At 38.4% G+C, this 27,995-nt stretch overlaps 1 protein-coding gene across 1 annotated transcript; it reads right to left on the bottom strand.

Annotated features, from left to right (window-relative positions):
- Positions 1 to 20,374: 20,374 nt before the first annotated feature.
- Positions 20,375 to 24,661, bottom strand: LOC136678331 (chymotrypsin-like elastase family member 2A). The gene is made up of 8 exons (XM_066656352.1): positions 24,622 to 24,661; positions 24,383 to 24,471; positions 23,650 to 23,747; positions 22,986 to 23,114; positions 21,912 to 22,048; positions 21,088 to 21,233; positions 20,791 to 20,943; positions 20,375 to 20,392 (listed from the first exon to the last, which is right to left on the bottom strand). The coding sequence occupies exons 1-8, from the start codon at positions 24,659 to 24,661 to the stop codon at positions 20,375 to 20,377; spliced, it is 810 nt and encodes a 269-aa protein (XP_066512449.1).
- Positions 24,662 to 27,995: the final 3,334 nt, after the last annotated feature.

Below are 27,995 nucleotides of genomic sequence, written 5' to 3'. Positions count from 1 at the left end.
GGGCTTTATAAGGTGGTAGTAGCTGCCAATGTTTTAAGAAGCACCAGCAGCTTGTTAGATTTCCTCTTTTGTTTCTTTTTCCTTTTATCCTTAAGGATTAATTTTCCACTGTTCTTCAGACAGCTGTGAAATTTTAAACATCAGAAGCCAGATTCTAAAAGAACAAAAGTCTTTGATGACCCGCCCCCTCAGTTATACTTTTGTCCCATCCCTTTGTTTTTGTTTGTGCCAGGCCTCCTTGCTGAGCATCAGTTCCTTAGCCAGGCAACTTTTGACTTTCCAAGAAAAAAGCTATAGCTATCACATGATTGTCCATGATTGTTCTTCCATTCCATTTGGTTCTTCTTTTATTCATTTCCTTTTCTCATTAAGAGCGCCTTACCAGCTACACATCCTTTCAGAACTTTGACACTTTGAGTTTTATTTCTCACCGTGGAAAATGGGCACAAACAGTGGATTTTTCAGGTCGGAAACCAGAAGGTACAAGAACAAATGTTCTGATCAACAGCATCAAATCCTTGTGGAATATCATATTCTAAGAGAGGCTACATTTTGACAGTCTAAGGTAGAAGCTAATTTTACAGTAATTTTACAGGGACTTGACTTGAAAGCACTGCTATGTAAGTGAGTAAACAAAGCCATTGTTTTGGAGCACTGTTGCATAAGAGCAGCATCACATGTGGAATACTACAGCCCCACTCCACCCTCCCACCCCATCTGTGACCTGCTACTGTCATTCAGGAGCATCACAAATATATCTGGTGTTGACATAGTAGTTAATAATTCAGAATACACTCAAATAATCTCCAAATAAACTACATACATTTCATATTAGTTCTTTAATAGCTACTGGACATTGCATAATAATGAATGGATAATATGACTTATGATTAATAGCTGTATAATAATCCTGGAGAGTAGAGGAATAAGCATGTTAGTTACATAATAATAATCAATATCTGTCATACAGCATTCAGCTACATAATCTCACTTAAACCATTGCTAAAATCCTTTCAGATTCTGTTGTAATCCCACATGCTCAGACCAGTTTCGTAGTGGGATGGATGTGTTTTATAGTCAAAATTATAGAAGCCAAATTATAAAATTTAAACTACTCTGCATTTATGAATAGTATATACTAAATTATATAAGCAACAGCCTTTTTAAACCTATTAATCACATCTGAAGAAGCATACAGCACAAAGTTATAGGTTTCATATTTTCTTAATTCAATATACAAAATGAGCCAAAGCATCTTGATCATCTGCCATCTATGTTGTTGTTGGAGGGGTGCTTTGGTCAATGTTCTTCTGTTAAACCCATGATCCTGGAACTAGTACCATTAATGCTGGGCTGAGAAAGGCTAATGGTCTGCGGCTGTTTTACAGGGTTTTATTCTATGCCTGTTAGTAGGTCTCTATGGAAGTTTTATATTTTCTGAATTCTGAGACTGAGTGTTTCTAGCATACACATTCACACGCTGAATGTACAAAACTGAACACTGAACCAAAAGCCACATGTTTAGATTGCTCACACCCCACAGACAGCTTCGGTCCTCAAAACCTTGCGAGAGTATCTCAGGAACTGCTACATCGCAAGAGTAGGCAGGAGTTTCTCCAAACTAGTTGTAAACAAACCTGGCCAATGGCAGTGAAACTATAACCCTAGATCGTCTCTCACTAATTTAATGTCACATTTCACACCTGAGAGTCTGCATCCACCCAGCACCACAGGAATATGAGTCATAAATATTTACCATCTTTCATATTTACGATTCACAATTCACAAAATACGATTCACGGGATAATCTGAGCAGACAATTGTTTGCAATAACCCTAAAGTTGGGAGACCTTTTGCCATTGTCAGGAGGAGCAATTTTACTGTAACAATTACACTGTATATCAGCCTGATTATATTGTAGTGTGGGCCTGGCATAAAGGCAAATGTCATTTATTTGTATTATTTAGTTGTGTTTGGACAGGAGTGATGAGGAAACATTAAGCTTTTATAAGTTTTTTTCGACCATTGAGAACAATGCAGTTTACTAAGTATTAAGACACAAACCACAGACTCTGTCATTCAAACTCTCAGGTTTTCCTGATTCCTTTCTTCTTCTGAGAAGTTCTGAGGTCGAAAGTGACCGAGCCTGATTCAACTGAAGACTGTCAGAGATTTCCTTTAACTAGAGTTTGCTCTCATCTGTTCTCCTGGTGCTGATCTGAGACCTCAGTCTTGCTGCTCCTCTGTGTGATACCTTCTGCTCTTATGGTACAGTGGAATGATTCTGGATCAGATCTTATCCGACATATCACTCAGCGGTAAATAGACTGGCAGATGGGCAGTGTCCAACGGGAGAGGATAAGAGGCTTTAGTCGCTTTACGTAATAATCGTACTCATCCACAGCCTGACAACACACACACAGAGAGGCCACATCAGTTTGCATGCTTTAAAGGGTCTGCCTCAACTCTTAGGCCTTGAAGTAGTGCTCAGTCTACAAGACTAGACACTAGACTTTGATGACTTTCTGTTGTGAAAAGCGCTATATAAATAAAATTTGATTGATTGACTTGCTTGTTTGACATTGTTCTTAAATCAAGGTTACTCAGAGGAAGGTTATTCCTTCTTTGCTGCAGTAACAGCTTCTACACTTCTAGGAAGGATTAACACTAGATAAACATTTGTACCAATGTTGGATCATTGGTTATGCCACACTAAGGCATCCCAAAGTTATTAGACTGTGCTCCATCCATCCAGAGAACTCAGTTTGAATGCTTCACAGTCCAGTGCTGGCATTGGGCATGTTGGCATTAGGCTCGTGTGGCTGCTTCGACTTGTTTGACCTGTAATATGTCTAAAATGTGCCGCATACCTAGAAAACAGTTGTAATGCCAGAAATTGTATCATCTCCATGATGTAACTATTAAACACTGTGACTGTCCCTGAACATGTGGGTGTGTTTGTAATGTTACTTCATTTAAACCTCAATCTGTGACACTATAACAGAGGTAGTGTCCAGTAATAGAGATAAACACATTCTAAAACATTCGTCAAATGACTGAGGAAAATAAAAGGAAAATTTTAAAAGGAGCATATTTCCCGCTTGGTCTTACTGACATGACTTTTAAATTGCTATACCGCAAGGATCAAATGCAACAGCACCGATGTCTACCTGTCTAAATATCCCTGTTCCGAACGACTGGTTTCTGCTTTAAATGCGAATGAGCCACAGTTTGCCCTAATGCAAGCACAAAGCAATGGGGAGCAAGGAGCAGATCTCTGGTTATTAGCAATTTACACTTGGCCACTTTGTTTCTTTGCTCAGTACACTATTATTTCTCTACATTCATTGTCCATCCATCCATCATCTGTAACCGCTTATCCAATTCAGGGTCGCGGTGGGTCCAGAGCCTACCTGGAATCATTGGGCGCAAGGCGGGAATACACCCTGGAGGGGACGCCAGTCCTTCACATTCATTGTTTGGTTTACAATGTTTAGCTCTTGAAATAAGGTGGGTCTAGTGCTGAAGCTGGAGGCTCAGATGAGAAGTTGTATAATTCTAAACTCTCAGAACTTAACATATGAAGCGGAACAAAAGCAAAATGATTCAGTTTATCCCAGTTCTCATTTGTTTTCTGACTCCAAATTTGTGGGTTGGCAAGCACCCCAGATTCCCACATGGTTGTGTTGATGCACTGATAAGAATTTTTCCCTTGACATACATCCCCTTTAAAAGCCAAAGATCCCTTAAAAGCAACATGATTTTAACCAAAAAACTTTGAATTTGCATTTGAAACCAGTATATTGTGATTGTAAGAAGCCTCAATGTCTGTAAAAAAACCATTGTCTCAGTCTTGTATGCTGGTATGTCTTGTTTCTTTTTCTGCTCACCGTAGTAAAATGGCATTTTCGTGGAGAGAACTCTGAATGTTGAAAAGCATGAACCAAGATGAGGAAATTGCTTTATTCTCTTTCCATAAGTGGGTAATATTGACTTCTTTTTGCTGAATAAAAAAAACCTATCCAAATTCAGGGGAGCACTAACTGTAAAAAAGTAAACAGAGACCAAAAGATTTACAAATTAATTTATGTGCCAATAAAACAGCCAATAAAAACTTCAGTTTTATTGTTTTTATTTTAAGTTAAACTGACATACAACAGTCATTTTCCCCCCTTAAATATACCATTGAGCCTTAAAAGATAGAGATTTTGAATGTAAACAAACCAGAGAACATATTTTCCCCACAATCACAGACATTCCCTTTAAGATGTTTTATCGAAGTAAGCCCTTGATTGCTGCCCTTTTTGTCTTATTACAATCTTACACACCCCTTCCTTTTCTGCTGAAATGAGAAGATTGGGAGTTTATTTAATCATTGCCAGTTTCACCCGTCAGGCACGACTCCACAGTCCACATCATGCTAGCAAGCTGTAAGGGTGATGACTAACACGTTTCATTCCAGATACTTGAAGCAAGACGCCCCTTGGCTTTGAACTGCTGTTAGCACAATGCCACTGGACAGCTCAACATGCTTTTAAGATAATAATAATTGTCCAAATTCTATTATGTTAGCTAACAGATGCCCATGTTGAATGGTATCGTACTGAGTCATGGGAAAAAGGGAGGGTCATATCACCCACTCAGAGCAGCTCTACTGGCCCCTCAATTTTGGTAGTTTATGGTGGTTTTTTTGAACACAAACAAAGGCGAAAAAAAAGAGGAAAAATCCAACGAAAATTAGCACAAGAGTTACTAATAAGTCCGTGTAAAGAAATGTGAATTATTTAACCCATGCCTTACAGAGCTGTAGAAATCAGATGATACATATTGCTCAGAAGTAGAAAAGAGACTAATTATATGCGTGCACACACACACACACACACACATATCCAGTCCAGAAACACACAGATCTGTTCATGGTTGTCTCTTGCCATGGAAATCTGTATTTCTAAGATATTCATGGGGCTCTGAAGAACCGTCTTAACTGAGAACCAGTAACAGCAGGACTTTTCATTTAGATGACCCTATTTTACTAATCTCAATTAATCTATTAGCTCTATTAGCTTATTGTGGATATGACTGCTGGAGGCATGAGAACTCTTGGTGAAAACTTGAGCTTCAAGCTCATTTTGCTGGTTTCCAAAGTGAAAATAGATGTATAATTTTATTTGCTGATAATTGCATGGAAAGCAAAATAAAATATAGGCTGTGAAAATCTATAACAGATTTAACAAAATGTGGTTCATTTCTTCCAACGTTAAATTAAAAGGAAGGTGCACTAAAATTCTTAACAAACAGGATTACTAGGACCCCAAAAGGACACACGTATCAGTGATACGAATTATTGCTGATAATCTCCAGCACTCTAACTGTAGGAATGTGTTACTCATTACTTCTTTCTTGCTGTTTAACCTTCCGGATTAACAGAGACACTTAAGCCATTGCTGGTGCAAATGATACAGATAGTTTCCTTTCCCTCTGGCACGGATTCACTCATAGCATTCAGTACAAAGCTGTAACTCATCATGTAAAGATCGATGTGGAGCCAAACTCATACCTTGCAAACTCACCCACTTGCTCCTGGTGGTCCCATGTGTAAGACTGGAGTTGATAAAGAATTACAATGCAATAAAGAAAAGTGCCTTCTCAGCAGTGTGGGTCGTACAAAATAACGTCATCTGGGACAAAAACCTCATTATACTTTAATACTCAGCTTTCATCCTTCACTATATTGCTTTTGCCTCAGATCTCTTCAGAACGTCTCACCGTTATACAATGATATAACCCATTACATAAGCTTTAAGTTAATTAGCTAGGGCTGCACAAGATATCATTTTGTTATGATGGTTTTTGCTTATATTCCAGCAGTGACTGTAAAATATAAAATGTGCCCAAATAAAACAATGAACTCTTTAGTCAGATTCAGACAAGCTGTTTACACAAACTCCTGGGGTAATTTCCTCTTTCACAGCTACTAATCAGTGATTTCATTTCTGTCTGGATCAGTAATACTGATGTGTTTTCTCTTGCCTCTATTGAGGAAATATTAGGCCAATTATTAGGTCTGACACATTTAGTCTCAGATGCATTTCTGCAACTGTGAGTGTGAGTGGTGGCTACTTGCCACGTTTAGTGTCCTGTCTATCCAAAACTCTTCCCTAATTTGGGCAACAATCCAAGTTTTGGAAGAGTCTCCCAACTGTTTATTGGGAACTTATTAGCAAGAAAATAAAAATATCTCAAAGGTATTCATGCTGAGATCTTATTGGCAGCTACAGGTTATAATCATATACATGCCCAGTATGAGACAATTTTCTAAATAAGGTGAGTTTTTCAAAAACATTGTATCAGCATTAGGCTCCTTGAACATCTAATGCTAAAAGCTGAACATATCGGGGTCGCGGTGGGTCCAGAGCCTACCTGGAATCATTGGGCGCAAGGCTGGAATACACCCTGGAGGGGGCGCCAGTCCTTCACAGGGTTATACACATATTCACGTCGCCAATCCACCTCCTAACGTGTGTTTTTGGACTGTGGGAGGAAACCGAAGCACCCGGAGGAAACCCACGCGGACACGGGGAGAACACACCAACTCCTCACAGAGAGTCACCGGGAGCAGGAATCGAACCCACAACCTCCAGGTCCCTGGAGCTGTGTGACACTACCTGCTGTGCCACCGTGCCGCCCCAACATATAACCAGCTAACACGTTTTAATGCCATTTGGATGCTACTTTAAACCCTGAAGTAATCTCCCTGTTAAATAAATCCATACTGAATAGGGCTAGAGTGTGCTTTATGTATCCTGACAAAACTCAGGTGATCAGATGATCTAAATCCAGACCGGTCTTTAACCATGTAACATTGGACAAAGGACACGGTCCAGATGACAAATGCATTATGCATCTATAGCATCCATATCTTGCAATGCTGCTGTATACCTTTCTACCAACTCCAAAAAGTAAATATCATGCTGCAGTCAATAGGTACTTCTGCTCAATCTTCTTCTTCTCTTGAGTCTCTGTCAGCCCTGGTGCCTTCTGTGGACAGGAGGGCACCTTGCAGGCTTTGTACAGTATAACAAAGAGGATGAGAATCAGAACAGCCACCACAGAGTTACACGCAATGGCCACTACAGCTGCTGCCGAAAGCCCAGTCCTAGGCTCCATGTCTCTCGTCACTTAATCTGAAGGCCCTGATCCGTTCCACAAAACTGTTATTTTGCCCACTTGAGCTCAGCTTTTTATAGAAAATAAATGTAATTCCATTGTGGTATGCATCATGCTTTTCTGTGCTTCGTTGAAAAAACAAATTGACACATTGTCCTTTGATAGGGTGGAGGATCCAGTGGTCATAAGTAGTTGATGTGCTCTCTTCCAGTTTCCAACGCGTGGTGGAGGGAGGTACGTACTCAGGGAGCCTTGTCTGAACTTTGTTTTACCCCTGAAAAACAAACAGACAATTTAGTAAAACTTGCACGTCTCACGAGACTAGACAGAAAATATTAGTCTGAGGACTCCAACCGAATTTTAATTTGCTACTTTGTTTTTCACCCAAATCTTTCCTAAATGAATCCATTTAATGTCAAAATTTAATCGCATAAAAATTCATCAGTAATTGGACCGCTCATGACTAATCAGACCGCGCAATACTAATAATATACAAAAACTGTCACACAGTTTTATGAATAAATTTCTTTTATAATATGAAACCATTATGCTTTATGCAAAAAGTGTTCTGGAAGGGGGCCCTGGATATTTTATCAGCCAGGATTTGGTGTGTAGAATTGTGTCATTCTTTACTGTGGGATTTCTTTTTCATTTTGATGCAGATTTAAAGTGATTCAGGTGTTGCCACTTTTTTTTAAAGGTCATGATTTATTCACGTGTGCTAGCTAATGTTGGAACAAAAGCAAAAGTGGGACACTAAGTGCTCCGGGGCAATGATAACAGCAACACTACACGACCAAAATCTCCTAATTAGTGAATTCAGCTACTATAAGGTGCACCCGCTGCTGACACAGACTTTCAGTTCTGCACACACTGTTTGTGTAATCCCCAAAGAAAAGTATAAAACTAAATGGGAGGGTTAGGGGCAGCTGCACACAGCAGTATAAAGCACTAGACTGCTGAGCAGTGAAACCTTGTTCCCTGGAATGTTGGAGTATTGCCCAATACCTTGTGGTGTTCCAGAAATAATCATCCAATATTAAACCTTGGCTTCTAATACTCTGCCATCAAATCTTTACAGATATGTTCCAATGTCAAGTTTAAACATTCACAGAACTTTAAACAATTATTACTTTTTATATTTTATTATGAATTGGATATATGTATCCATCCATTATCTTTAACCGCTTATCCAATTCAGGGTCATGGTGGGTCCAGAGCCTACCTGGAATCATTGGGCGCAAGGCGGGAATATACCCTGGGGTTCTTTACAGGGCATCACACACACTCACATTCACTCGGTCACTTTTGAGTCGCCAATCAACCTACTGACGTGTTTTTGGACTGTGGGAGGAAACCGGAGCACCTGGAGGAAACCCACACGGACACGGGGAGAACACACCACACTCCTCACACACAGTCACCCGGAGCGGGAATCGAACCCACAACCTCCAGGTACCTGGAGCTGTGTGACTGCGACACTACCTGCAAATTAATAAGTTGGTTTATTGGGGAATATATAAAGACACAATATTTAAAAAATGAGCCATAATTTTATTTCGTCCCATGTTCTGGGCTAAGACTGGCTCTCTAATTTGAAGCTATATTGCAGGCTGTAGAGAAGAGGTGGTCAGATGGTATTGAAATGCCACAGATACTTAGGACCTAGAAGAAAAACAAGAGTCAAAGAACTTGCTCTTTGGGGTTCAATTAGGAAACAAGGCCAGCATGCACTGCAAATAAACAATACAATAAATCACTGTAAACTCATGATTACTTCAAAGATATAAAAGAGAGAGAAGTGCAATGTCAAAGGTTCAGTCAGATCCCAGTGCTATCCAGCGTGTATCACTGTTACACGTGTAAACAAAACCATGTTTCAACTCCCTTCTAGATCGTCTTTCGTGTTTAAAATAGGACAAACTGTATCCTTTTCTGTAAACTCTGGTAAGCGTGGTCATTATAGTTTTGGCCATTTCTTTTAAATCCCCTGGGAACCCATTTAGAACATTTTTTTTGTATAATTCTAAACTTGGGTGTTACGTGAAATGTTCAGCCAAGTTTAAATAAAAAACACAAAACAGAAACATGATTAATCCCTCCTCAGAGAGGGGAATGGTGTGGGCGTGGTCCAATATACTAATGACTGTGTGTGACTGACAGTTCTCTATCACTGGAGAACAGAATGCTGTTTACGTTAACATGGCAACACGCAGCCTCTAGACAGAGCAGTCATGGGGTGTACTTTGCAGTGTGGTCGGTATATCCATCGTACTGCAGTCTGAGTGAGTCTGCCTTCCCCGCTGTTACTCTGCTCTGTGCCCCAGCCAAATGCTGCTATCTCTGCAGATACGACATTAATCTGACATAAGCATTACCCACTAGACCAGGGTAGAACAGTACTGGTCGTTTTGGAGGAGAGATTTACCACATTTGCTAAACATTTCATATAAAACCCAAGTTTAGAAACATACAAAAAACCCCACAAAATTTCAAAATGGGTTCCCAGAGGCTTTACAGCAGAAGAACTGACTGTTAGTTCTCATCTTGCTGCATGGAGATAATTTGATGCAAACATATAAACAACGTATGTATAATGTGATTAGACTTGGATATTTAAAGGAAGCATGCCCGACTTGCCACCCTGTCAAATGTTGCCCAGAGTATTAACTTTACTACCAGCCACAACCTCTGTCTGTTTATTGTAATACTGCATCAAAAGAGCTGTGCATGTTCTGTGATATATAGATTGAATAATTATCTGTATTAATAAGGAACAGAAATAGATTTTATCGATTATTTGTTCGATCTTAAGTTCAATTTACTCTCCATCAATGGGCTTGATTTGTCACGCCCTCGTCCTGTCAGGTCTGTTGTCCCCGCCATGTGCTTTATCTGTACATGGCTTTGTCTGTTATTGTCTTTGTCTCCGCCCTTGTCCCGCCTTTGTTCCGCCTCCTCGTCTGTGTCATTTGTTAACCTGTCCCCTCGTTATCTGTCCAGGTGCATCTTGTCTGTGTCTTGTATTTAAGTCCCCTTGTGTCTCTCCTGTTGGTCGTTCATTTGTATTGTTTGTTACCTAGTGATGTCGTGTTTTTTGCTATGTTCCGCGTCTTGTTGTTTTGCTCTTTCCTAGTCTAGTCTAGTCATGTCGTTTCATTTCCCAGTCCTGTCCTGTTGTTTCCTTCCTTCTCCTTGTCAAGTCGTTTTGTTTAAATTTCTACTCTTGTTATTTCCTCATTTCGTGTTTGCCCTTAAGTCCTTTTGTGTTAGTTTTGTTTCTTTATTTTGATATATTAAAAATCCCTGTGTTTTAGCAAGTGCGTCCGCCTCTGTCAGTCCACCCCGTGATCCATGACATGATTCCAGTAAAGAAACTACACAGATAAAAACCCACCAAACACCCCCCCAGGAATCATTTAACAGGTCTTTTAACAATGAAGCACATACGTCCTACTCTGCCTAATGTCCTGCTTTTGGTAAACTTCATGTCTTTGTTTGTGTGGATGCACTTATGTCTCGCTAATGTTGGCAGAACCTCTATTACACTACTGCATCAATAAGGCAGTGCCGTTAGTAACACATTCCCAACTCACAGAATCTCTTCGGCTAATGAGTCAAAATGAGCCCAGCAGTTCACTGACCCCCTGAGAATGCAATAAGCCTCATCTAACCATAAAAATTCACTCTGAATTGTACTCTGAAAAAAATAAAATAAAAATGAACTTGGCGTCTCAGTGGTGGGCTAAATGAAGATGGATAGGCTTTTGATAAAAGCTCTGTGAACACCAAATCCATTTTTTATTTTTTTTTTGCTGCAGGGAAATGCTTACATTATGGCAAGATTTTTTGCTTACAAGTCCGAATGAGATTCAATCACAGGCATTTTGCTTGGCCTCCAAGCAGTTCCCCTCCCACCTCTCTGCCAATTCTGCAGCCCCTGCCGTTATTACTGAGCCTGGAATGAGACAACACAGGGAAGAAGATTGAGGAGGTTCACTCAAGTTACATTCTTTTCCTTCTTGATTTCTCCTTCTCTTTCTCACTCTTTAATGCATAGTTATACACAGTTTGGTGATCAGGCTCTGAGATTATAACAATGGGAACTGAGCCCTTTGAAAATCACCCTTCAAATTTTGTGAAGTTAGCCCACTGTTCATAACTGAATCATGTTGTTGGGGTTTGCTTTGTTCGTTAACCCAGCAGAGGGCTTGATTGTCATAATAATGTTATTACCATAATTACTACAATCATTAAAGTCTGAATCATAATGCCAGGACAGTTGTAACTTGGCACAATATATCAACATTTGCCAAACAGAAATTAGTTCTAGGGCTCTTCAAACTGAAATTTATTGAAGTAAATACATGCACTTCATGTCAGTGTCTGGGTGCATGTTGAGTGCTGAGAAGAAGGGGTGCAACAGCGCATTGTGTCATCATGATATGGCATTATAAAACAGCAAATAGACATTCTAGATTACACTTTCTAATGACATATTCATCAGTGTAGATTCCAAGCCATATCTTATCTAAAATGTATCGAATATATGGGTGTCACGGATCACGGGGCGGACTGACAGAGGCAGACGCACTTGCTAGAACACGGAGAGTTTTAATATAACAACAGATATAACAAAACAAAGACAAGCTATAACGAAAACAAAAAGACGTGGATTATAAACAACTTGAGACAGGGAAGGAAGGAAACAACACGACATGACTGGGAAACGAAACGACTAGACTAGCAGAGGGAAAGAGACACCACGACAGGACACGGAACATAGTAGAAACACGACTTGACTATGAAACTAACAATACAAAGTGAAGTGAAATGAACGACCAACAGGACGTGAAACAAGAGGGCTTAAATACTGACACAAACGAGACACACCTGGACAGATAACGAGGAGGACGGGTTAACACATGACACGGACTAGGAGGCGGAACAAAGGCGGAGACTCGAACATAAACAAACATAGCCATGTGCTCTCTCTCAGCACATGGCCGGAAAAACAGAGGTGACAAGACGAAGGCGTGACAATGGGTGTGAGATTGAAAAAGTAGAAAATACAAAACTCCGTTTCCTGAAGGGATGGGAGAAATGCAGGAACATCAAGAGTCTGTGAGTTTATTTTGCTGACAAAAATACAAATAAAATTCTATTGATATTTTGACTGACCATTTTATTTTTTTAAATAATAAAAAAAATTGAACTTGATGCCTGCTACACAAAATCAGTGACCGGCTAGACAATAATTCAATATCAATATATATCGCAATATAAAATAGTTCAATAACAATGATATGATTTTGAAACATTTATTTACAATATTTCTATATACATTATTTACAACATCTGTCACTGACTGACATTCATTACAGGCCATTTTCGTCAGTTCAACACATTCAATTTAAAATTTTCATTTCATTCATTCATTATCTGTAACCCTTATCCGATTCAGGGTCACGGTGGGTCCAGAGCCTACCTGGAATCATTGGGCGCAAGGCGGGAATACACCCTGGAGGGGGCGCCAGTCCTTCACAGGGCAACACATACACACACACACACACTCATACTTTTGAGTCGCCAGTCCACCTGTAACGTGTGTTTTTGGACTGTGGGAGGAAACCGGAGCACCCAGAGGAAACCCACGCAGACACGGGGAGAACACACCAACTCCTCACAGACAGTCACCCGGAGCGGGAATCGAACCCACAACCTCCAGGTCCCTGGAGCTGTGTGACTGCGACACCACTTGTTGCACCACCGTGCAGCCCATTTAAATTTTTACATAAAAATATTAATATTGACAAAGCCAATAGGTTTATGTATGATGGTCATTCCATGCTTCAAAAATAGGGCAAACTTAGAGTGAAGACTGACATTTTCAAGTAACGCCTTTTACAAAAATTCCACAATGAACAGGTGAATTTATTACAGGTGACAGTATCGTGAGTATTCCAGAAATGGGATGTGTAGCATAGGGTTTAGCTTATAGTCTAACAGGTTTATTTTTTCATGAAAATAATTTATTTAATTCCTTTTGCAAATAAATACTGAATAGTGAAAGTGAAATTTTAATACACTCAGCTATCAGTTTGGAGCAGGGCAATTAGAGGGGGATTCATCTGGGGGAGAATTCAAAAAGTCTCTCTTCAGGAGTCAAAAAGGTGCACTTGGGGAACAATCCCAATCCCCAGCAATATGTTCTAGGCTTTTGTTTTGAATTTAAATAAATATGTTTGTGTGAACAAAGAGAGCTGGTTCTGAGCTGTCTACATTTGGTGTCGTTTGTAGTCATTTTGTCAGTTGGTGTCTGTCACGGGGACGTGAAGAGTGGAATTACGGAGGCGGACACACTCGCTACAACACAGATAGCTTAATATATAGATAACACAACAAACGAACTTGACGAGAAACACGAAATAACACTACTTAGAAACATAGGAATAGAGCAAGAGACCGAACGAGAAACGAGAAACAAGCTAGAGAAACGCAGACTTCAATAACACAACACAACAATACAAATGAGTATGAATGACTACGGCACGGCTTTACAGGGAGAAGGAAGGAAACAGAAGGAAACGACACTACTTGACTAGAACAGAGCAAAACAACAACACAAACACAATCACAAATGACCGATCACAGGAAGTGAGGGAAGAGGACTTAAATACACGAACTAACAAGAGACACCTGACACAGATAATAAGGGACAATGACAAAGAGGCGGAACAAAGGTGGAGCTAGAGTGGAACGAGGGCGGAGATATGAACAATGATAGACAGAAAGAGCCACATGGAAGGGGAAAACAAACAAGAAAGTGCCAAAATGTGACAGTGTCAATTTATTCCACTTACAAAATTATTTTAAAGGAAATATATTGTAAAATATTGCATGTACATTTGATTCTGGTGGCTGCTTTATTTGCAAAAACAATACTCTGCACCCCATTCAAATCATAAAATATATCCCCTTACTTATAGCCAAATTGGCAAAAAAAAACTTGCAATATTTTTCAGGTCCTGATTTTGCAACATGTGACAATGGCTTAACTGAGGAAAGTGCTGCAAAAATTAAACTGAGTTGTTAATATTGTTGTTTGTACCCTGGTGTTGTGCTCTTGCCTACTTCAGGGTGCTAAGAAACTGATTTCCTAGTAAGTTTCTTGACTTAATGGGTTTTTTATTTATTTTTAATTTTATGCCTTGTTTTTGTTTTGTTTTTTTTTATGTTAGTTTTGTGCTGTTTATAATGGGCTCTGTAAATATTAACAATTACAACCTGCCTTCTTGCCTGAATGTTTGTTAAACTTTTGCGATTGCATCCATACCTTCCATATTTCAGATCATTTGTCTCTGGAGCAAAGCAGTGAACGGAAAATATTTGTCTGACACTATTGGATTCTGTGCATTTTTGATCATCTGTTCAATATCAAAGAGCCTGCATTTAGAAAAGCAGTTATCCAAAGTTCACAAAAAGGTCTCAGTACGGGCCACATCAATACCTACAGCATCAACATACATAAAACACCATGTTTCATTACAGGAAGCTGAGTGTCTGATGCAAATGATCCGAATTCAACCTCAGTGGCATCCACTGTTTTATTTATAAGCATCTGTAATGAGTGCAAAAAAGAGGGAGATTACAAAATACTGGAGCCCAAGCAAATCAGTGAAAAGAACAGCAAGACCAATCTGCCTTTTGTCCAACATGGACTGAAATAGTCTACACATTCATGGCGACACAAAGAAACTAACATATTCTTTGTGCTGTTATTCCTCTGCCCTGATATTCACTGGTGTGGGAAGTATTGATTCTAGATGCTGCGCTCTGCTTTACAGAGTGGAAAAAAAGACCTCTATTTGCATGCACTACTTAAAAGTTCATTTCCAGCTCAATGACCTGCAATCTTGAAGAAAACAAAACTAAAAAAGTTCTGGCATGGCATACAAATCAAGAGCAAGTGTATGAGTCCAGTACATATGTCTAAAACAGAATGGAGTTTCACTGCTTCACAGCTCAGTTCTGGATGGACTTATATTCTTCTAGCCCACACTTGGCACTGGTCATGGTGACCAAAGCATTGTGTGGCATTTGGTTGGTCAGTGATGTTTTATGTCCATCTGAATATAAGCGTAAGCTATGGGGGCACATTATGAAAATGAAGTATGAATTTATTTAATTATATAAAAGCATGTCTGTGTGTGGATTCTGTTAATGAATTAATGTCCTTCAGTGGGTAATATATTTGCATATTTCACTTACTACATACAAGCTTTAAAGTCATTTTGCTCAAAACATATTTACAGCTAAGAAAGACATCCATTAAATCACAGTAACCTTAGTTTCCGCCCGCTGATTTAGATATGAAGCCAAATTTATACTGAGTAGCGGCAGTGTGTGAGAGGTTTTGTCTGTGTTGTCATTTCGGAGACAATCAGCCGTTTGTTCCTGCCCCACATTGTGAACTGTGGGGTGCTTGGAGAATGTGGAGATGAATGCTAAACAGACTCAGAGTTAGTGAACAAAGCCTAGTGGTGCATGAAGAGTCCCTTACATACAATTTAAAAAACAGCAAATGTCCGTAACTCATTTTGACAACAAAAACTGGAAAAGGACACATACACATATCACTGTTGCTGGACATAAAACCCTAAATCTACAAAGAAAAAGAAATATATTGGTAACTTTCAATGGATATTAATGTAGAAAGACTTTATTCCAAGTAATTCTCGATATTCAGAGAATTAGTGACTTCTTGTAAACGTGTTTATTACTTAGACACAAGACATCTTAGTGGCTTGCTGTTGACTATTTATCTTTCTTTGTCTTCCATATCCGACAGTTGACAGCTTGTTAGCTTTATCAGATATTAATATTCATCAGAAACAGCATCCCAGTTCTACTGCTCCACAGTTGATCACCACTAGCTGACACCTTGCACTGGACATAGTGACCTAAGGTCCGACACAGCTGCTTCAGAGCGTCCTGTTTTCTACAGATTATAATACATTTCTAACCAATAAAGTAGCTGAAGCCACATATTATAACTTTAAAATTGTGTGAGTGCCACCCCATATTTATACATTATTAAGAGTTTATGTTTAGGTCCCTGTATTTTTATATTTGGTCTAGTTCATCACTTATAATTGTTAGTAATAGACCACTGACTAAATGCGTATTTATTCAAATTAACCCAGTGAAGTATATGAAGTGGTAAATACATTAGAGGGATATATACGTATTAAGTATCGTGGAAATGTTTTGAGTAACGTTATCGTGATTCGATATTTTTAACGTATCTTTCACCGCTAATGTAGCTATCCTCAAGACACACTTAAAAAATTTAACGTAACGCCTGGTTGTCTTAAGAGGGCTCAGTCCGCTAGGAACTGTTAAAAAAACTAGTAACCGGTGCAGAAATTTGAGGTAAAAGCTGTGAAAACTGAGCTAAAATTTTAAAAGTGTGTTACCCAGATCCTCTGTCTCGCTTCAGGTTTGAGATTTCTCTCGAATCCAGCCTTCGGTCAGAAAAACACATTTATAGGCGGTACTTCTTCAGAACAATGCAGTGTAATTCACATATAACTCAAAACGTTGTATCTCCAGTTAACCGTGTTACTCTTTAATATAAGTCCATAAGAGCTCCGTTGTCGTCCTCCTCTCTCAGGTCCGCTCAACTGACTGAGGGCGGCAGGAGACGTTATTGCTTTGCCACCCATTTTCCGACAACCCCCGCCCCCTACGCCGTGATTGGTTCAAAGTGTTCCATCTCCTGCATTAGATTGGTTGCAAGGTCTTTCTTGACCAGGTCGTGGGCGGAGATTGTCCCAAAATGGGTGGAATACAAAATAACACCGTTTTTATAGTGTTTTATTGTTATTGTTGTGAGTAACGGTTTTTAGTATTTATCTCATGTACCTTTTCGTGTTTAGGCTAATTCACGACTGTTTTGCGATTAAAGCAGCCTCATGCGTTACAAGCACAGACATAATATCCAAATATACGAGAACTTAAGGTAAACGAACAAAAAAGGGTTGACACTTTTCAAGAAACAGCAGCTGAACACCATGGTTCGCGCAGTACGAATGCAGGAATGTATGGGCTGAGAGCAAACCTAGATATGCACTCCCTAACTAAATAACGTCTTTGGGACATTCTTAAATCCTATTTTGTAGGGTCTCAAAAACACTTTAATGGGCGTCTTCCCTTACGTCATGTTACTAACAATAGACCTCAAGGCTATGGCTTTATTATCATTATTATTTTTTTTGGGAATGTTTTTGAGAACGTGCACAGGCTACAAATATTGGTAGATGGGGTGAAGCACGAGACTGGAAATTGCTGGTGGACGTAGGTAAAAAGCTGCAGGTCCCAGAGTGCATTGTGTTAACTACGCTGAGGCCAGACATGGTGCTCTATTCTGAAAGTCAATGGATAATTTATTTTATAGAGTTAATAGTTCCATTTGAGGATGCATTAGATGAAGCATTCGAAAGGAAAAACCTGAAGTACGCGGACTTGGCAGTTGAGGTGAGGGAACACGGGTGGCATGCACATGTAAGACCGGTGGGGATAGGTGTTAGGGGATTTGTAGCCAAGTCTGCCACATCCCTGCTTGTGCAGTTTGGCATCAGGGGCCAGAAACTAAGGGCAGCTGTGAAGGAGTTATCAGAAACAGCTGAAAGGTCTAGTCAGTGGTTGTGGATAAGCAGAGCACAGATTACTTGTGGAAATGCACTGTAGAGATGCTATTGTCATTGTTGGAGATGTAGCATGTAAAGTTCACATGGTACTGGTGGCACTGAGCATGCATTAACAGTGCCGGTGGGGCTAGGTATATCCTTAGTTTCCAGGGAGGCCAGTATGGATTGACGGTTGTTGATACTTAAGGGTAAGGTAGGACTGTAAAGCTAGTTTTGAAGGGTGTTGGTCTGGGATGCCAGACTTCACTGTTGAGCCTTCTGGAGGTGTTGTGGGCTTAATTCAGCAAAACACCAACAAGGATGGTACCTACCTGATGACCCTGGTGAAGAGATAGTGATACAGTTGGTGGTTTGGGTACTCATGGGTTGGGCTCAATGAGTAACTGTAGTTGTTAAGGATAGCTGGTTGCTGATCTGATCATAAACGGCCACAGCAACCCTAGTGAGCGGGTTAGGATATTATAAATATTGCTAGATATAGCTGGTTGCTGATCGGACCATAAACTGTCTCAGCAACATTAGTGTTGAGGTCTAGGATTCAAACAGCAGAAATTTTGTGGCAGCAGGTAGGAAGAGAGTGTGGTGGGCCCTGTGTGGGGGACCAACACTATTGATTCGTGATCTACTATGAGTTTTTTGCATAAAGATTAAAAAAATAATAATGACAATTAAGTATTTTCATAAATATTTTCGCTACTTTTTAAATGGATAAATATATTATTGCTCCTTCAAATCTAGTCATAAACTGAGCTATCTTCTTGTGGAATACAGGAAAGATGTTTCCTCTGCTTTGCCTTTTTTCTGAGGGACCAGTGGCTGCTCCTGGAATACTAATTTGTGAAAATGTTGTGTTTGTGGTGATAAGAGGTTTTTTCTTTTTCTCTAAAAAGCAACAATATGATGTGCTGTTTTGAGTGAAGACCTTTGGCTGTTTGTGTGATATATTTACAGTCATCAACAGACTGGAAGCAATTCAGATTGACAAGGCTATAAATATGATAGTGTGTGTGTGTGTGTGTTTTGTCTTTGTTAGGACCTTGTTACATGTGTATTCATTCAATGCTTTATTCTTTTTCTGTAACAACTTCATTATGTTCAGGGTTACAATGGGTTCAGAGCCTACCCATAATCACTGGCGCAATGCAGGAACATACCTTGTACATGGCACCTGTTTATATGTGTTTAATAATAATAAAAATGGTGATAATAATAATGGCTTTTTGAGCAGAATATATAACCTTTACTCAAAAAACCATTAAGAGCCAAAAATATGATCTTTTAGAATCCAAGGATTAAATTTAGGTTCAGGATTAAGTTTTCTGATTCTGATTTTACTTCGGATTAAAGATAGAATCCAAATATTCTAATAAATTGCTCCATAATTCAGTGGCTAGGATGTAAACAGTTTGTGGTTTGTATTTAAGATCCTTCAAGATCCTCCTTGAGAAATGCGCCATAGATTTCTTTGCAGTGGTGGAAGCAACCAGATATTTTTGGCTTCATAAACAAGAGCAAAGAGAAACTAGGCAAGCCTAGATTTGCCGGACCACCACTAGCGGTAAAGTCATTGTCACAGAGGCATTCCTGGCATTTCAAAAGCAGGAAAGCCCAAAATACATACCCTTGTTATTGGTAGGTCTAAAGAAGCTTTGGTGCTTCATATCAATGTCTTTGTTTACATGTGGTTTTTATTATCTGAGTGTGTTGCACAGAAAATATGGAGGGCAGGTAATAAATGCAAAATTGAAAACACAAGTTTTGTTCATAATATACAACATCGGTAACAGTGTTTTTCTTGTACATTTTATTTTAAAATAAATACTAGATTATCTACTTCCAAAGAACAAAGAAGACCAAGAAAATGTTTTTGATATTAAGAATTACAATTACTTATTTATTCAATGTAACTGGGTAAAGCATGTGAAGTTTATTGAGGCTGTGCGCAGCTTTATGGAGTTTTATAAACACACACACAATGCCTCCCCACCACTTCCCTTTACAATATTTCACACACTCACATAAAATAAGACAAATTCTGCAGTCTTCCTCTCTCTGTGTGATGTGTGTGTAAATGTTGCAGAGTTCCAAGCCGTCCTGCTGAGCTTGTAAACTAACCAACGTTGAGACAAGGCTCTGGCCAATACGCATGGTGTCACGCCAAACACAGCCCCAGAAACACATGCAAACGGAGCGTGTTCCTGACTTATTGCCTGTTATTCAGCCACGGTTCATACTGAAGAACCTGTCAGTCAGTACGCAAAAATGCCTCTTCTAGGCTGGCCCGGCAAAAATATAGCAATTTTATTTACAATCCACAATATGTGAACTTACAATAAAAAGAAGAAAAGAGAAATAAAAAATTAACTAAGGAAACTATAATATTTAGCTTATCTAGTGATATTTGTATGGTGTGTGTTTTAGAAAGTAGACTTTTGAAAAATACTACTCAAACATTTTAAACACCTTTATTGAAATGATTTAATCCATTGTCTTCTTTAGTTTTTCATCATAACCTGGGAAAAACAATAATCAGAATTATTAAAAGTATGAATCATTATACAAGATATAAAACACTTACATACAAAAAACCTTACTGGTACTGTGTCTAAAACTGTGACCAATTCACTATATAGTGCACGATTTTTGGGTTCCACCATTTGGTAATAGTGCCAAAAAACATAGTGGATAATTTTCAGTCCGTTCATAAAATCCACAAACAGTAGTGATGTTTAGTAGTTTAAGAGTGTTTAGTTGTTTGCTGTCATTTGGACATGTTTTGTATGTGTTCTGCTAGTTGTATTTTTGCCTGTTGCACTTTTTTATTTTATTCACCATCATGATCATGTTACTGTCTGTCCCTCATTATTGGCCCCAAGGACCATCAGTGTAGCTGAGAAACCCTGGATATTACCTGGTCGATCCAGTCATTGAAGGCTGACACACGGGTGAAGACGGTGGGCTTCTTCTCGTAGTTGCAACCCAGGCCTGAGACAAAGCTGGCGATACCATGGACCTCCCACACACCTTCAGCATTCTTACAGTTGAGAGGGCCACCAGAGTCACCCTGCAGGACAGAGGACATTCTACACTGACCCAAAGTTTTTGGATACTTGCTTATCCAGTATTTTTCTTCCAAAACGCAGAAACGTAGACACTGATATTAATCATTAGTGTCAGTACAGAATTGTCAGAGCGTGAGGGAACTCACGTTGCAGCCACCAACAATGCCATCCCCTCCAGCACAGACCATGGTGTCCCTCAGCGCCGGACCCCACCAGTCAAACTGTGTACAGGTTTGATGGTCCACCACAGGCATCAGAGCCTGCTGCAGCTTATCAGCAATGGGTCCTCCAGCTGAAAAACATCACACATCTGCCTAAACACAATTGGAGTTATGCTTTTATTCCCTATTTGGCATTATGCCCATATAAGACATTCCTGGTCTAAGTTAAACTTCTCTCGGTTTTGTCTTGTTTGCATTTGTCAGGGTGAATAAAGAGGTTAATCAGCAGTTGAAATATGAATATTCCTACATCATTAGTCAAAGCAAGCCAACATTTGTGCACACTGAAATTAATTTGCATGGAAATAGGTGTACTTTAAACACTATGACCAACCAACAGCTGCCATTTAGGCAGTAGCATAAAACAACACTATATCCACACCACTCAACAGTATATCTGGTGAATACAGAGTGAATAATCACTGGTTCAGGAACACCTATATTGTATCTACACCACTTTGTAACTCTATACCTAGAGGACCACAATGGAATATGTACTTTTATGATAATTACACAATAATGACTTTGTTTTCATGCACTGTCGAGCCATTACATGGACTTCCATTTAGTGGAGACGTACCCTTTCCTTACACTAAAATAATACCAGCTTAACCCTAATCCTAACCTTAACCGTAACCCTAACCCCATTCTTGAAACTTCACCTTAAATATGATTGATTTACATTGCATGAACCAGGTAGAAGAATCCCCACAATGTGATATATTCCTGGTACACATACACACACTTACTGGAGATCCTGCCCCATCCGGTGATGTAGCAGGGGTAGTTATTGGGCAGGACAGTTCCAGGTGCAGGCATGCAGGTCAGCTGCACAGACTCACTCAGGGTCACATGTTCAGTCAGCTTAATCAGAGCTACGTCATTCCTGACCACATCATGATAGAGATAAATTTTTGTTAACAGCATCAGAACAATTAGATGACAAATCATTTTGATATTTCATCTCATGTGAGCTGCTCTTTACAGAAATAATAAACGATTACTCTCATAAATATGTTGCCTACTTTTGGGTGGTGAAATAACTTCTATTTTAATTGTTAGAGCCCTGGGAAATAAACCTTCTATAACTACATATATACTGTATATACACTGACCACTTTATTAGAAACCCAGTATTTGTAGCTTCATCTAATTATTATAGTATATAATATTTACATGAATTAGTATATAATATTTACACTAATTATTATATATATAATATAGTTAGAGACAATAGCCATGATACTGTTGCACCGTTTGTGGATCCTCTTCATCAGTGGCCCATTTCAAACTGTTGTCTAAATTTTCTGTACTCTTTTTGTTGCTGCAGTAAATATGAGCGAAGTCAGAAATTAAACAGACTGCAAATTGTAATCTCGGGTTTGCTTCCATTGCAGTTGTTTTCCCAGCAACAACACTGAGCCTTAGATTTCTTCTAAAGATATCATAGATTTTCCTTCCTGAGCAAAATACAGGCAATCTGTTTTCTCAAATAATGGCTAGATGCATAAACATGATGATACGGTAAATAACATTTACAAAATCTATTGACATAAATCCTTCTATAATATTTTATTGGCTGCTCTCAGCTGAGGGTCAACATGATCATAGCTCACAGTTTACTACTTAAAGCACATTGCACTTGCACAATGAACAACAGTAGTCCAGTGATACAGGATGAAGGAGTGATGCTGATTCTGCAGTAAACAGAAATAATTAGTTTCCTACAAAGTGTTTCCCCTGGGTGGAAGCACAAGGCAAGTGTTTGTAATAAAGTTGCATCATAAGTTTTTTGTATGGAGTATATGTAAGGTGGTACTGACCCAAAAGCCACAAAGATGGAGTTCCACTTCTCATGAACAACAATGGTCTCTGTGCTAAAGGCTTTGGATCCAGCTTCATCTTCCACCAGGTTATACTTCCCAACAAAGACTCGGTAGGTGTTCTTTGTACTGCAGTTAGAATGAAGGTAATATTTAAATTTAAAGGTTGTAGAGCATCTTAACAACTTAACACATGGAAAACAACAATAATATGAATTAGATCAGGAATTAAATTAGAATGAAATTCATAATAAGGCATTAAAATACAATTAATCAAGTTAATATCCAAAATAAAATTCTAACTAAATTAATAATCAAAAATGAAATTGCCATGACATTATAATCCAGAATAAAATCCTTACCCAGAATAAGGCTCTAATATAATTAATATTCAGAAATATATTCTCATATATTTACTGTCATAATCAATTAAAATTTAAATCCATAAAAAATCTAATAAAAAATGTATATGTAAAGAAATAAAAAGTTCACATAACTTAATGCGCATAGATAACCAGTGGTGCCAAAATGTTTGCTTGTGGCTGTTATTACTGAATAAACATTTTAGAATAAAATCATCTCAAATTTTGCTATCAGTGTTAGCAGGGTTGTGAAAGTGAAACCTATTTCTAAGTAAATGAATAGCAAAGGTAATACATCATACTTAATACAGTGTGCAGCAGTCAGCACCCAGTTGGTGGCAATGAGGGAGCCACCACAAGTGTGTCTCCACTCTCCATCTCTCAGGTACTGCAGAGAAATCTACAGGTGGAAAATTATTTATTTAAGAATGGTTGTCTTAAATTAGAATTCAACTGATCTTTTAAACATTATGAAATAATCAATCATTACGTAATAAACTATGTCAGTCAGAATCATTACTCCGTTCTCCTTTGGGTCTAAACTTAAATAACTTTACAACAGTTTCAGATATCAACAAACTTAAATTAACGTAAGTGTGTACTGTATTTTGGATTTATCTGTTAAATCCTTCTTACAAGAACAACCCTGTTCTATACCATTACCATTCTTTGTTTTTCCATTGCTCAATAGCCAATCAGATGAAAAAATACACCATCCAACTTGTGTCTGGGTTAATGGGTTATGTACCAACCTGGTATAGTTGATATATAGTTTATATATATGATATATGATATGATATATAGTATAGTTGATATAGGTTAACACTGTCTTGTATTGTCTGGCACTTTAAGGCTTACAGAAGCTGTGCATGAGATAAAATAACTTTCCAAAAATCTATGCATGTTGTGGAAGTTGAACAGAACCCTTGTTGCTCCCTAGCAGCTTACCACAGTGAGTGGCCACTATGGAGCCTGCTGAAACAGGTTAAGTAGAAAAAAGAAAGGAATACAATGAATGAACTGAGATTGGCAGACCTGCCAGGGCCAGCTGTGGGGTTTGGCATCCACTCCATTGACCACGCGAGGGGTAACAGGCTCAACGGGGGGAACCCCACAACCCAGAGCTGAAGGAGAAAAACAATAATCACTTAACTGTGGTAGTCACAAATGTATATCCATTTCTGTGTTTAAGATTTTTAACGTCATTATCATTATATTAAGGTAATTTTCCACTTAAATTCGTGTGCATGTTACAGTTCAAAAAATGCACCTACCGCTAGCGATGAGCACAGATGCCAAAACGAATGGAAGCATGATGACTAGGTCCTGCTGATCACTCAGAGCCCAGAGCTAGATTTTAAATCTTTCCTTATCAGCTGCACCCAACAAGTCACTGGTCATTCCATTGGAGGAACCAAATCAAAGTAGTGTCCACCCCTTTCTGAGACTAATGCCTTATCAACGTCTGGGCAGCTGGTTTCCAGGAATATGTTCTCACAATGCTCTCACATAAGCAGAAAGATACTAGAAATGAAGTCATGTAATGGTTGTTGACCATTTTATGGTTTCTGAATACAATCAGTATTTTAATTTCTGAAGTTTTTGGAGCATAACAAAAATAAATAATGCGTTGTAAGTGTATAGTTTTATATTTATCACATTTTTATTTCTTGTGCATAAAAAATGGGGGTGCGGGAGTAGTGTATATACAGTATTAGGCAGGTGAACAGTCAGTGATTGAAAATCGCAAGGGCCAAGTAATAAGGGTCATAATGTTTTAGTCAGAGAATTCCCTGGTATATGGTGGTTAGTGGAGTAGAGAACAATGGCTAGGCTGCCTGGTCTGAATCCACAGAGGAAACTGATGAAATACTTAATACTGACCATGACAGAAAGAAATGTCAGATCATCACAGGTTGCTGTGTATGAGACTGCATGCCCATCTGAGTGTGTGTGTGTGTGTGTATGTACAGTACTGTACAGTTTTAGGCACCTAAGATAATTATTTATATTTAAACTAATGCCTTCTTATTAAGCGTGGTGCTTGTATAAATGTATATATAATCACAGTAAATACAAAAAAATATATATAAAACAAATAAGAAATCTAAGATAGTTGTTTTTCTATAAAGTAGTAGATATTGAAGAAGAATGTTTTGTTTAGATTCTCCTTGATTGCATGAATTTGTTAAATTAACAGCACACATTATTTAAAATCATTATTTATTAACCGGTAAAACTAGGTATTGGATGATGACCACAAATAATAATATGGACTGCCACAAGAAGAGATTTGGAAAAAATTAAACCAACACATTCACACACAGAATGTCACACTTATTGTTTTATTTTGTTTTGTTTTTTTATTCTAATGATGGGCGTTATTTGTTGTTTGTTTCTCAGATAAATAGCTTTTAAAATTTCATAATCTCTGGTGCCTAAAACTTTTGCACTGTACTGTATGTGTGTGTATGTGTGTGTGTGTGTGTGTGTGTGTGTGTGCCCGCTGATCATATCATAATATTATAACCACCTCTTTGTTTCTACACTCACTGTCCATTCTCTCAACTCCACTTACCACAGGAGCACTTTGTATGTTATAGTATGTGGTGGTGGTGCATTAGTGTGTGTTGTGATGGTATGAGTGGATCAGACACAACAAGAGCAGGGTGAATCTGGGTAAATAACATATGTAGAGCAACAAGTGGACTCCAGTCTGTATGTGTATAACTACAAAGTGCTTCTGTGTGATCAGTGTAGCTGAGAGAATGTACAGTGAGTGTAGAAACAAAGAGAAGGTCATAGTGTTATGATTGATCTGTATATATATTAGAGAAGTATAAACAAATAGAACATCATCAGTCCAGACAATATGTTTCCACAGCCCCAGAGCTCAGTAACAATATGTTTCACACATCTCCAGCACCTATCTTAGGTTTGTGTGCAGTTGCTGAGTCATGGATTCATTTGAGATTATGTATGATACATTTTTCTATGTTCCTGTCTTGGAGAATTATACATTTATTTTCAGCCTCATTACTTTATACTGTATCCTTTTCATATTTTTGCAATGGCTTCCACTGTTTTATGAACTATCATTATAAACATGTCGTTATTGTGGGGGTTTGACACAAAGACTCCAGCTGATTTGCTGATTGCTGTTTTTTAAATTCCAGTTATAAAAGTGCAGTGAGGATGATCAGCATATGGCCGTTTCTCACTTTAGATCAGCTTGTCACTTAAGTGTTGTTTTTCTGTGTCTGGCAACCTAAAATAGCATATCAGAGATATTGCTTAGGCAGTGTTTAATCTGTATACATTACGCCCATGAATTTGGCCAAGGACATTTCTTTCTATTTGATAAAAGACAAGAGTCACAATTTCCCGTGTTTTTATTTTACCATATAAACTAGGCCCATGGGAGAGAAAAATAGAACAAGTTGTGTCTTTTAGAGCCCTGAACTAAAATGTTTTCAAACTCTGAAAAGGTTTACTGTGGTTCTATAGACAGATATTGGTGTCAAAGTTCACTTTTGCCAACTGAAATCACAGCCTTTCTTAGTACATCTGAAAAAAAAAACCTAATACTGATGATTAATGAGCTTCTATGTTGCACCTATTACATTTGTAGACACCTTATAATATGAGTGAACTCATTTTTAAACTTCTATAATCGCCATAGAAAATTCCTGGGAAAATAGATTGGGAAACTGTTTAAGCCAAGAATGAGACTATGACATTGGCCATAGCATTGTGTGACTCAAGGAGACCTAGCTAATGCATAGAGTTGGCAATGACTAAATATTGGAAGTTTGTAAAATACTTTTGGGGTATGAAATTTTTGGGGTATATTTGTGATCTGAAAATTACCATGAATGAAGGGCAGGGGGGATGACTGTATTTTCCAAAGAATGTCTACTGGCCACATTATTTAAACTACCATAATCACACCTACCACATAGCTTCATACTTTGGCCATTTTATCAAGTGTACTTTTCCCTTCTAAGTCATACATTAACAGACAGGAACATTTCTGACAGGTGCTTGTATGAAACCAAGATCCTCAGAATCTGTATATTTTTCTAGTATGGGGTTATAACAGAAAAATACATGCATTTTATATCTTTTTATCACATAAAATCACCCATATCCAATGAGACAAAGTTTGTTTTGGCCTGAATCCTAAAAGATATTGGTGGCAACAAAGCTCAGCTAAAAAGTGGTCAACTAAAGGGGTCAACTAAAGACCCCTTGATGTGAAGTTCAGTAGTGGGAGCATCATGTTAAGTTAACTGCTTCTCTAAAGGGTTCATTCCCTACTAAGGTACTGTACGTCTTTAATGTTTATATACATTTTTTTGTTGCTGTAAGATCTAATTAAAATGATTTATGATGATTAATGTCTTTTACCACACACAAGTATGTTTAGATATACTCATTAAATAGCATAAGTTGCACATTGTATTTAAGGACCGTGAGAGCATCTAAAAGGCTGATAGAGAATTGCGTCAGATTGAATGGGTGGTTAACAAGCCCAAACAAGACAAACGGGTGGGTTTATAATTCTTACTCCATGCTCACTTACAGGTCAGATCTGGCCTAATAAACACAGCACAGTAGCAGTTATAAAAGCAGCATATTTTATCAT

The sequence above is a fragment of the Hoplias malabaricus genome, chromosome Y, assembly GCF_029633855.1.
Source record: "Hoplias malabaricus isolate fHopMal1 chromosome Y, fHopMal1.hap1, whole genome shotgun sequence".
NCBI lineage: Eukaryota > Metazoa > Chordata > Actinopteri > Characiformes > Erythrinidae > Hoplias > Hoplias malabaricus.
Note: the sequence above shows the minus strand (reverse complement) of the source record. Positions and strands in the feature narration are given on the sequence as shown.

Excerpts from the sequence above, each read along its gene's own strand:
- LOC136678331 (XM_066656352.1), bottom strand. The coding sequence starts at position 24,661 with ATGCTTCCATTCGTTTTGGCATCTGTGCTCATCGCTAGCG. Across the intron at positions 22,049-22,985 it reads TCCATCTTTGTGGCTTTTGG|GAATGACGTAGCTCTGATTA; the intron begins GTCAGTACCACC and ends TGATGTGGTCAG. Across the intron at positions 21,234-21,911 it reads CGGATGGGGCAGGATCTCCA|CTGGAGGACCCATTGCTGAT; the intron begins GTAAGTGTGTGT and ends GATGTTTTTCAG.